This window comes from Gekko japonicus, unplaced genomic scaffold (genome assembly GCF_001447785.1).
Source record: "Gekko japonicus isolate JY-2015 unplaced genomic scaffold, Gekko_japonicus_V1.1 scaffold914, whole genome shotgun sequence".
Taxonomy (NCBI): domain Eukaryota; kingdom Metazoa; phylum Chordata; class Lepidosauria; order Squamata; family Gekkonidae; genus Gekko; species Gekko japonicus.
Window position 1 is genome coordinate 150,081 of NW_015160240.1, and position 12,173 is coordinate 162,253.

General features: G+C 51.8%; 1 protein-coding gene across 1 annotated transcript in view; it reads left to right on the forward strand.

The window, feature by feature from the left end:
* FBN3 (fibrillin 3) overlaps positions 1 to 12,173 on the forward strand; it is a 248,900-nt gene that overhangs the window by 55,592 nt on the left and 181,135 nt on the right. The window contains exons 6-7 of the mRNA XM_015413252.1: positions 6,753 to 6,950; positions 8,910 to 9,035. Of these exons, the coding sequence (XP_015268738.1) occupies positions 6,753 to 6,950; positions 8,910 to 9,035 (324 nt within the window). The remainder of the gene's footprint in view (positions 1 to 6,752; positions 6,951 to 8,909; positions 9,036 to 12,173) is intronic.

Consider the following 12,173-nt stretch of genomic DNA (forward strand, 5'->3'; position numbering starts at 1 on the left):
TTGTACCCCACTGAGGTCCCTGTCCTTCCCAAGCTCCACCCCCAAATCTCCCAAGAGTTTCCCAACCTGGATCTGGCAACCCTCCCCTCCCCCCCATCCCCCACTGGCATTAGGGAAGACCAAGCAACCCTAACTGGGGGGCATCCACATAACACCATGGCCGACCCAGGCACAGCTCTTCTGGCTGGCAACCCTCCCCTCCCCCCCATCCCCCACTGGCACTAGGGGGGACCAGGCAACCCTAACTGGGGGGCATCCACATAACACCATGGCCGACCCAGGCACAGCTCTTCTGGTGCCCATCTCCCCCCCCCCATGAGCCATATTTTTCAAAAAGCCTCCCTTAATCAGGCTCATTGGAGGCAATGCCAATATGGAGATGGGGTGGAAACTAAGCCCTGCATTCAGAATGGCAGGAGTAAGAGCTAGATCTGGGTGGGAAATACCTGGAGATTTTGTGGGTGGAGCCTCTCTGAGACGCTGAGTGAAGGGTGGGGTATAAATCCAATCTCTGGATTCCCCGCTCCTCCACATGCAGCTGCTGGTGTGACCTTGGGTCAGTCACAAGTTCTCTCAGAGCTGCTCTCTCAGGAGCAGTCCTCAAAAGAGCACTCTCAGCCCCACCTACCTCCCAGGGTGTCTGTTGCGGGGAGGGGAAGGGAAAGGCGTTTGTAAGCCGCTCTGAGATTTCTTTGGGTAGTGAAGGGCGGGGTATCAATCCAATCTCTTCTTCTTCTGTCTTCTTTATGACAGTTTTGTGTCAGCTGGCGATACTGTGAGTTGGCCAAACAGTGCCGACAGGAGTAGCCAATTTCTGCGTTGTTGTTTTTCCCCCTCTTGAGGACTGAGGAGTGAGCGTGGCTCAAAAGAATATGATCAGTATATGTTGTTGATCGCACCAGCATTTTGCCTGGGAATTCCTGACGGCTTTCTAAAGCCCTTGTTCCTGGTTGCACACAGAGATCGGCCATCTTTATGGTGCCATAAACTGAGGCTGGGAAGGGCAGTCTGAGAATGCACCCCAGCACCCTTAAGAAGGGGTCCCCGTTCTCTGCACCACCCGTCTGGGGCGTCCCCTCAGAACTCCCTCGATTCCCAGAAAGTTCCCCACATTGCCCAAAACTGACTTCAGTCATCTTCTGTAGTGTCGGGTCCCAAAACATCCACCCTTGGTTTTCACCCAGCAAAGGAAATGTCTCTGACAAAAAAAGAAGAACTCTCCCCCCACACCTCCCCGCTATGTTTGATTGTTCTGCCCATCGCAGTGGGGGGGGGGATGCAACTGTTCTCCATTATGAAAAGATTCCGCTTTCTTGGAACAAACTAAACAGTTCCACATGAAGATTTGGGTCCGTCAGTGGTCCGTAATGAGCTGCAGAGACTTCACCGGGTTACAAAATATGCAAGCCGGTCATGTTCCGCAATCTGTTTCCCATCACTCAAAAATCCCCAAGAGAAAATAGCTGGCCTTGTTTGAGTTGGGTGAAATAGCGCAAAAGGGACCGTAAAGGAAACATTCAGCGGCTCTGACTCTTCAGCCTGGCAGTTGGTCGTGTTTTGTTTTTTCCTCAGAATATTTTCTTCTTCTTCCTTTCACTGTCACTGATCTCCCTGTCCTGGGTCACCCACGCTGCACATGGAACCAATTTGTAGATGGGTAGGGTGCAAAGGGCTGTGGGGGCTCAGAGGGTAAGACGCTGAGCTGCAGACCAGAAGGCCTGTAGTTTGGCAGTTCGAGACCCAAGTGCCATGTGACGGAGTGAGCTCCTGTCTCTGGCCTCAGCTGGGTACCAGAAATTGCAAGTGGATGAATAGGTTCCGCTTCGGTGAGAAGGTAACAGTGTTCCGTGTGCCTCAGCATTTAGTCACACCGTCCACATGACCACGGAAATGTCTTTGGACAGCCCTGGCTCTTCCGCTTGGAAATGGAGATGAGCATGGCCCCCTAGAGTCAGATTCGAACAAGGGAAACCTTTACCTTTAGGGTGCAAGTAGGTAATATTTGGGGGTGGGATGGCCACTGGCAAGGGATCAGGAAGCAGGTTGCCCAGGGGTCATTTTGTAGAAAAAGAGGTGCAGGAGCTCATTAGCATAACTTATTTGCATATCCCACGCCCCCTGATGTGTGTGTCAGAAGGCACACCCACCGCTCAGGCTCCACTGGACTGTTTTGGATTGCTAGCTATTTGGGGAGGGGGGGGACGTCCTCACAGAGGAGGGAGAGCTTGTACCTGAATAAACCTTGGTCTTAAAGGTGCCACTGGGCTGTTTTGGATTGCTGGGGGGGGGCTCTGCAACTTACCTGGCTGCTTCTTGCTCTGACTGAGGGCTGCTGGGAGCAGGGGGTGGGGCTGGTTGCATGTGCCCGCCCCCTGGGCTCTTTACTGCTGGAGCTCTGCTCCTGTGCGCTCCTACAGGAAATTACCCCTGAGGTTGCCCGATCCAGGTTGGGAAATATCTGGAGATTTGGAGGGTGGAGCCTGGGGAGGACAGGGACCTCAGTGGGGTACAAATGCTATAGAGTCCACCCTCCAAACCATCCGTTTCCTCCAGGGGAACCTGCCATCTGCAGTCTGGAGTTGAGCTGTAATTCCAGGGGATCCCCAGGTCCCACCTGGAGGCTGGCATCCCTATTTGGCGGGGGGAAGCTGATTTTTCCCCCCCAGGGTGCATTTCACAGCGCGCCACTTTTCCTGACCTCGTTCCAATTTTTAATGAAGGTCGCTGAGACGCATCTCCGAAAATTGTTCCAGAAGGAGACAACATTTTTTCCATGTAGTGCTCAGCCTCCATTAGAATTGCTAGCAGACCGGAAAATAAAAACCAGCCAGACTGGGTTGGAGAGCTAATGCAGTTTAACCCTCAGGTGTGTTTTGTATGTATTTCAAATAAACCCCTTAAATTAGGTTCAGGTGGCCAGCTGTGTTTGTAGGACACAGTTTGAGTTCAGTAGCAGCTTAAAGACCCACAAAGTTTTCCAGGGTCTGAGTCAAAGCTCACTTTGTGAGAGAGCCAGCGTGGAGAGCCAGTGTGGTGTAGTGGTGGTTAAGAGCAGCAGACTGATCTGGAGAAACAGGTTTGATTCCCCTCTTTTCCCCTGTGAAGCCTGCAGGGTGACCTTGGGCCAGTCACAGTTCTCTCAGAACTCTCTCAGCTCCACCTACCTCACAAGGAACCTGTTGTGAGGAGAGTAAGGGAAAGGTGATTGTAAGCCACTTGGAGACTCCTTAGGAAAGAAGAAGAAGAAGAAGAAGAGATTGGATTTATACCCCACCCTTCACCCTGACTTCGACACATCAGCCGATGCCTTGCAAACTCCAGACTGTAGGCTGACATCTCATCCAAGATTTCGTGCGAACGTGACATCGACGTATCATCAAGCGAGATCATTTCTAGCTAGGGATGCCAGACCCCCCCGGTGGGGGTAGGGACCCCCGCTTCCAGGCCCCAACTCTCCGCTGCCAATCAGCTGGCCGGCAGGGGGGAATTGCCCCCCAAACAAGGAAGGAACACCCAACATTTCAGCGACATTCCTATGTGACTTCAACGTGAAGTGATGTAAACACATTGGGGATGTCGGGGTGATGCTCTACTTTTTGGGCAAAAACTCTACGGTAGAATCTAATTCTACCGTAGAGTTTTTGCCCCAAAAACCCAGAGCGTCGCCCCAATGCCTCTATGTCACTCCCGGGTCACATTGGAAGTCACGCCGGCACACTGCTGGAATGTGCAAAGAAACTCCCAGCTGCCCGTAAGCTCGCCCCCCTCCCCCACTGGCCGCCTGGAGGGACCCGGCAACCCTATTTCTGTCGCTACTGTTCTCCCGCCAGGCTGGGGTGCAAAGGCAGGTGGGAAGGTCGGGCAAATGGCCTGCTGGATGCCAGAAACAATTTGCAGCACGTACCAGCATTGGCCAGGGTTGCCAGCCTCCAGGTGGGGCCTGAGGGTCTCCCAGGTTTACAACCTGGTCGTCCGACGACTGAGATCAATTCCCCTTAGGGTTGCCGGGTCATCACACCAGCAAAGTATGGTAAAACTGGCTTCTACCATAGAGTTTTTGCCCCCAAACCAGAGTGTCACGCAGACGTCGCTAGCGTGATGACATCACTTCTTGTGTGACGCCGGCCATGAGGCCTAGGCCTTCTCCTTTCTCCTGGTAAGTCCCTGTCGCTGGCCAGCTGATCAGTGGCTGGGGGCAGGGTGTGGCAGCGGGGGACCCTCTCCTCCATTGGTCCGGCAACCCTAGTTCCCCTGGACAAAATGGCTGCTTTGGAGGCTGGACTCTATAGTATTATAGCCCACAGAGGTCCTCCCATCCCTAAACCCCGCCCTCCCCAGGCTCCACCCCCTAATCTCCAGGAACTTCCCAACCCTCTTTTGTTGTGAGGCTCTGTCGTCTCCTCTGGGGTCCTGCCGCCGGTGGCCATGTCTAATGGAAGATCCGACGAGCGGGGGCATCGCTGGGGCTGACACCGGGTTAAAGGAAATGGAGCTGAAAGAGGGTCTCAGGCAGTCAAGGGGCGAGGTTGGCTTCACCTCTCAGGCCCCTCTGCAGACACAGCCTTGACTCTCGGCCCTCTCAGGAGCATTGGGACGGTTGTGGTTTCCCTCTCTCTGTTGCTGCGCACCACGTCCTCTTTCCCAGTCTCAGCTGTGCATCCTCCTCCTCAACCCTTGCCTCCACTTTCCTTTTATCCCTCTCCCCGCTCCAGCAATGCCTCCTGTCCCCAGGCGTCTTCCCCTCATGCAGGCTCCGCCCCCCTTCATATTGCCGGACGCCTTGGGTGGGGCTCTCCCATTGGACACGATGCTGTGCAGCGAACCCATCGAAGCCACGTATCACTCCGCCTGTCGGGTCGTCTCCTTTCCCCGACGTCGCCTTCCACGCCCCTCGCTCTTAGTCGCAGCCCTGGCCAGCTGACTGGTCCCCTCCCAGGGATCGCATGGTTGGCGACGCGTTCTCCCAGGTTGTCTTGTTTCCCCTGTCATTGCACCAGTGTTTTTGTCGATCCTTTTCGCCGGCGGGGACCCCATCTGGGGCTGGCATGGGGCTTCCAGTGGTGAGTGAGGTAACTTTGGGGGGTTCCAGGGGGGGGGCAGGACTGGGTAACCGGGACATTTGTATTTTGCATAGTTTTATATTGACTACACAGGATTTTATGGATATTTACTATGCTATTTCTGTACCTGTTTTAATTGATGTAATCATACGTTGTTATTAACTGCTTCGAGCTCACGGGTTGTGCTTCCCTAGCCCAATTTGAGAAAGCACTCAGCACAGTCCTGTAGAGTAGAATCCAGGCTAAAAACTTTATTAATAAAGGAGCGAAAATACAGGTATAACAAGGTTTTGAATCCTCGAATACCCACAGCTCTCCCTAAGGTTACAGTAGGAGACATAGGGTTTTAAACCCACTATGACACCATTCTGATTGGGCCCGAACCTGTGGGTTGGATTTTCACAGGCAAAAATGCACCTCCTACAACTAAACAATAGGCCTTCTTCTCAGGCTGTGAAGTTCCAAAAAGTATCTAATGTAACAGATATGGGTACATCCAGAGGTCATTTCGGGGGGGGGGAACGCGGAGAGAAGAGGGAGGGTAAGTTGCTTCCTCCCCGCCTCTCCCCACCCCTGCCTGCCTGGAGCCAGGGAGGGCCTTGGCGGGGCTTCCTCGCACTCCCGCTGGCCTTGCAGGTCCACCGCCGGGCCCCTGATGTCAGGGAGTGTGGCATATGCTAATGAGTTATGCTAATGAGTTCCCCTAGCTCTTTTTCTACGAAATGACCCTTGGGTACATCATGCAGTATGTTCTCCATCTAACGCAAGCGAGCTGACATCAGGAACATGCGCAGTCACAGACAGGCATCACAAGCAAGGTCATAAGCAATCAGTTACTGCCTGTCAGCATTTAGCATTTTTCCCAGAATGCATTTAAGCATTGAACCAAAGTGAATACCTGAATATATATTCATGATTGATGTCTATCTCTGTAATTAGAATCACCAATGGCACTTAACATATCTGTATGTCTGTGTATGTCATAGGTGCTAATTGAGTCCACTAAGGTTAGTCTACTAAGGCAGACAGAGTGCTGAGTGCATAACAGTGTCACATATAAACTGTGCGTACAACACCTGGAGTCCTGTGTGCAGTTCTGGAGGCCTCACTTCAAAAAGGATGTGGGCAAAATCGAGAGGGTGCAGAAGAGAGCTACAAGGATGATCAGGGGTCTGGAGACTGAGCCCTACGAGGAAAGGCTAAGGGGCTTGGGAATGTTTAGTCTGGAGAAGAGGAGATTGAGGTGGGACAGGATTGCTGTCTTTAAATATTCGAAAGGCTGTCATTTGGAGGAGAGCAAGGAGCTGTTCCAGTTGGCAGCAGAGGACAGGGCCCGAAGCAAAAGGTTTAAATTACATGCAGAAAGGTATGGATATTAGAAAAAACTTCTTCATGGTCAGAGTGGTTCAAGGGTGGAATCAGCTGCCTGGGGAGGTGGTGAGCTCCCCTTCACTGACAGCTTTCAACAAGAGGCTGGACGAATATTTGTCAGAGATGCTTTAGGCTGGTCCTGCATTGGGCAAGGGATTGGACTATGGTCTGTATGGCCCCTTCCAACTCTACAGTTCTATGATTCTATGTTGGCGTTCACGTCTAGCGTTCTTTTCTCATTCTGCATCTTAAAACCGCGTGTTTTGGGGAGGGAGCTCGTAGCCTCCATTGACTCTCTCCTTGGCCCTCTTCCCGTCCTAGATTACCGCACCGGGCCCTGCTTTAGCCAGGTCAGCAACCAGATGTGCCAGGGCCAACTGAGCGGCATCGTCTGCACCAAGACCATGTGCTGTGCCACCATCGGGCGGGCATGGGGCCACCCTTGTGAGATGTGCCCTGCCCAGCCACACCCGTGCCGCCGGGGCTTCATTCCCAACATCCGCACGGGAGCTTGTCAAGGTAAGGCCGGTCCTCTCTCAGGCTTCATCCCGTCTCCAGAAATGCCTTGGCCAGTCTCTTTTCCCGGACACAGAGCTCACCTCGTTCTGAGTCCGGCCTGGCATGGCCTCCTGCAGCCGGCAGCAGCTCTCCACAGTCTCAGGCTGAGAATGGCCTTTCCCAGAACATGCAATATGAGATGCTGGTTTTCTAAGCGGAGTGATATTTGTGTTCTATTGGAACAAATTCCTAGGCTCCAAGGAGAAGGCTGAGTTTAGAACCCTTTTGCCCTGGCATGATAACTTTGCATAGACCCCGGTCACATGGGCCTGATAACGCCGGGGGGAGGCGTGGCTTTTTGCGCTGGCGCAATTTAATGCGCCAGAACGCGATCAGACGCCGCCGCGGCAAAGTGGGGTTTTGTTTGTCGGCAGGTTTTTCGGCGTGCGTCAAGAGCGCGCTTGAGCAATCACACATAGGTATTCCATCGACGGCCCGTAGCAAACCGTTTGCTAGTAGGCTTTCCCGGGTATTTTTTAACTCCAGATCTTCAGGCGGATGCTACGGGTCGGCGATGTTTCACTTGCCAGATGTGTCCTTGTGATCGCTCCCGTATACTCCGCCCGACATTCGTGCCTATCCTGCCGCAAATTTCACCTGTGAACTGGGCCACAGCTTAGTTTTTAGTTTGGTTTAGTTTATTTAAGATTTAGTAGCCCATAGGCCATACACCATTAAAAAAAAATAGGAATGTAAAAGAACAGTAAAACAGAAATTTGCCACATCCACAATGCAATTTTGGCAGAGGCTGCTCTGACGTAGTCTTAATCTTGATGCATCAGGAACAAATGACAGCCATTTTCTTAAGAATCTTTCTCTTGCTGTTGCATGTTTTGGACAATAGAAGAAAACATGACACAGCGAGTCAAGTTCTATCAAAGGACAGTCACAATAGCGCTGGTCCAGAGGGGTCTTGAGAAAACTGTTGGAAATGCATTGCAGTGTGCAATCATATATGACTGCCTCAATTTTGGAATGGTCAACATGTTTAAGTAGAGAGGCAGGTCAAATTTAGTGGAATATTTAATTCCTAGATGAAGTGGGGAGCATTTTCGCCTAGCATCTGTTTGAAGGGCATCCCAATAATTTTGGAGCAACTTTTCTGTGAGTAGCATTTTTCTTCTTTTAGTTAAATTTTCTGTCTTCCTTTAAGCCCAATTGGCTTATTTTCGCATTTACAGCATCATTCCATTTTGACCAGCAACGTTCATGTTCTGTCACTATGGTAAAGGTTGGAAGGCTTTCAGCATTTAGCAGTCGATATTTGTAACTATGGCCCTTTAGATCAGAGTTGAGATCCTTGGCAGGCCTAACTCAAGCCTTATGACTGTAGAAGTGATGCATGGTGGTAAAGTTATTATTTTACAGAAGAAAGCTTGCTGTAGTTTTTCAAGTTGCCCTGTTGTGCCAAGTCCACAAGGTTAAGATCCTCCTTACAAGCCCTGTTCTCTGTGCCCCACTTGCAGAGGTGAGGCAAGCGGAGATCAGAGACACGGCTTTTTCAGTGGTGGCCCCTTTGCCTGTGGAATGACCTTCCCTTCGAGTCTTGCCTGGCACCTACCCCACTCTCTTAACCCCAGATGGTGGCTGGAGATCTCCTGGTGAAAGGTCAAAAGATTTCGTCTTACCCAGCTTTTAACTAACTTTTATCTCTTACAATTATTGTCACAAATTGCCTCTGGCTCGTTGCACAAAGCTCATTTGAGGCAGCTGAATGCAGAATACTCTTTTTATGCTCTGGCTGGATTTTTAATTGTTTGCTCGTTTTTATTGGATTTTTAAAGCAACTTCCTCACGCTTTGCTTTGTAAGGCGCCTCGGGCAGGTTCTCCGGAGAGGCGACATAGATGTCTCCTGAATAAATAAATCACTGTGATTATTATCGGTTCTCTTTTCTCACTCCCCCACCCCCACCCTGCAGATGTGGATGAATGCCAGGCAATCCCAGGCCTGTGCCAAGGAGGGAACTGCCTCAACACCGTGGGATCCTACGAGTGCAAATGCCCAGCCGGCCATAAGCAGAGCGAGACCAGCCACAAATGTGAAGGTGAGGCAGAGTACGAGAGGAAGTGAGACAAGGGTTTTTTTGGGGGGATGCTGCGAGCCACTTCAAAAAATCTGAGCCAGAAACAAAGAAAAGCCGCACTGTTCAAGAGCAGACAGATGCTTTTTCAGAAGGTTGGCAGTGCTTCGGGAGAGGGTTTGAATGGTAATGCTTCCAAGTTCCTGCCCTGATTTTGGTGTTCCAAAGTGCCTGGCCTCTTGGTTTCCAAAGCGGGGCTGATGCTTTGGGAATCCTCCACTGTTCCATTTCTTATTTCCTAAATTTGTGCCTGTGAAACTGACCACCCTATGATGAAGATGAAGAAGAAAAAGAAGAGGAGGAGGAGGAGGAGGAGAGTTGGATTTAGACCCCGCCCTTCATTCGGAATCTCAGAGCATCTTACCGTCTCCTTTTCCTTCCCCTCCCCACAACAGACACCCTGTGAGGGAGGTGGGGCTGAGAGAGCTCTGAGAGAACTGCTCGTGAGAGAACAGCTCTGAGAGAACTTGTGAATTACCCAAGGTCACCCAGCTGCCTGCATGTGGAGGAGTGGGGAATCAAACCCATTTCTCTCAAATTTATTTTCTCCCCTGCCCCCACAATATCACTGATGCAACCATGGATAAAATGCAGCAACTCGGCAACCTTGAACTGATTGTACGAAGATCGTTTATGTGCAGTGATGAAGCAGTGGGCAAGAGCATGTGTGCATCGGTAAAATCCCACACAGGAAAAGTCATATGTATGTTTTATAGTGTGTTAGTGATGCACGAGAACTTATGCGCACATCGGTAAAACGCCTCTGTCAGCTATGCTGCCATGGGGGTTGGGATGTTCAGTCTCTGTGTGAATGGCCTTCACATTCCTTTCTCTCTGCTTTCTCTCCACTTAGCAAAGAAGTACAGATGGCCAGCCGTGGGAGCCTTAATGTTCCCAGCTTCGCATAGTAACGCTTGCTGGTTCTAGCCCGTGCACGGGAGGGTGCCTAACTGGCCAGCGCAGTGGGGGGGGGGGTGCATACGAATGCCCTATATCTCATTAGGTTCAAGAAGCAACTGCTATTCTTAACAGTGACTATGTTAATGCATCTATGGCTCTTCGATCAAAGTATCACCTTTCTAAAGAAGTGTGTACTCCGTTGTTGGCTGTGGGTTCTGACAGCCTCCCACCAGCAACTCCCGCTGCCTGTCGCCACTCCAAGTGGCAGCAGGAGAAAATTTCAAAAAGAAACACTAACGTGGTCTGTGGCGTTTTCCAGACTGCAGCCAGCTTTCGGGTTTATGTGGGTGTCATGGCGGTTCCGATGGTCGTGCTATCGGTGCGATCAGTTTGCACTTACACGTCCTTTTGTTCCCCCCCCATCACGATTCCATCTTGTCAAATTCATATTGATGTTCTGCTTTTTTCCTGGAGGGGAGTTGCACATACGCTGAAGCATTGCAGTGCTTCAGCGGCCTCAGGGGGGCGGTGCAATCCCCATTATATTCCCCGCCCATCTCACTACAACTGAGAGCTGTTTCTGGTGTACGTGTTTCACCTGTTCTCGGTTGCCTCTTTTCCCGCATTTGAGTGGTCTCTTTGATTGGCTCCCCCCCCCCGAATTTTGAATTCCTTTACCTGACTTGCAACTGGGACACAGCTCCAGTGTCGTACCTAGCATATTTGACACCCAGAGCGGATAATTCTTGAACACCCTCCTCCTCTGTACAACAAAACTGTCCAGGTCAGGTCTCTCAAGTGGGCTCACTCCCGATGAACTCAGTGGGGCTTACACTCGAGTAAGTATGCGTGGAAAGGGGTGCTTCCAGGACAACCCTTCCCCCTGTCTCCAGTGCTCCGGCCCTTTCTTGGGAGAGAGGCTCCATGAAAGCCACCTCCTTGCTTCACTCTGCCGAGCCTTCCACTTTGCGCAGGGTGGTGGCTGGTCTCCCAAGAGAAGCTTTGCACATGCACACAAACACCCACACCTCTGGATCAGCCCCTGTCACAGCTCAGGTGGGGTGTAACCTGACGCTGCCACCACTCTGGTTTTAGGATCCCTTGAGAAGGCCCAGAGCCCCTTCCCAAGATCTTCAGACCTCCCTTGTTTGGCTGAATAATAGGCGTGAGGACCAGGCAGAGTAAACAACAAGGAGACGGTTTATTTTTACAGGAGGTCAGCCCAATATGGGAAACAAACAAGGTGCAAGAACAATATCAGTAAGGGGGTGAAAAGAAAAGAAACCAAATGCCCTAACACATCTAAACGTACTGTCCATAGCTCACTGTCTCAAGTGGGCCTCAGTCTGCTCACCCTTCCTCTCAGGATGAGGGTCTCTCAGCCCAGATCATGACACCCTAGGGTTGCCAAGTCAGAAACCTACCGCAGCGGGGGACTCCTGGCTGGCGTCTGGAGTGCACGCACGCAAAGCGCACACACAGCATCCATGTCACCCGGAAGTGACGCGGGTACGCCAGGCACACTGGGGTGGGGCCAGGACCATCTGAGGGAGAAACTGGGGCGGGGCCAGGACCATCTGAGTTTTCCCTCAGATGACCGTGGCCCCGCCCCCAGCGTGCCCGGCGTACCCGTGTCACTTCCGGGTGATGTGTACGTGGGGGTGGAGTTCCCCCTGGGGCGCCGGCGGGGAACGGGCCTCTGGGGCGGGGGTTTCCCCACCCCCCCGGGGGGGACTTGGCAAGCCTATGACACACACACCCCAGACCAAATTTTGGGTTGGTGGGGCATGGGAAAATTTTGTGGGGCAGCAGGGGAGGTGGAGGTGGAGAGGGAGAGGAGCGGCCACACGCCTTCCCTGAACTCCAAGCTGCAATTTCACCGCTTGGAGATCAGGCATGGGCCAAACAGTTTGCTTCTCTCCAGAACTTCCCTTGTTCTGATAGGTCGGTTTACAATACCTTGCTTAGACTCAAGCTCAATACATTCATACATTCTGTTCCATACATAACAATCCTCCCCCCTAAGACAAGACAACACTTGAACAGATATAGTCCCTCAAGTAAGCAGGACGCTGCTTGACCCGTTGGGATCGTCTTACATTTACTGTTGGAGGGGTAGGACGAAAAACTTCGGGCTCCCTGATGAGTGAGTTCGGATTGAGTGAGTCAGGTAGAGTCTGTTCGGAGTCCAGAGACTCTACC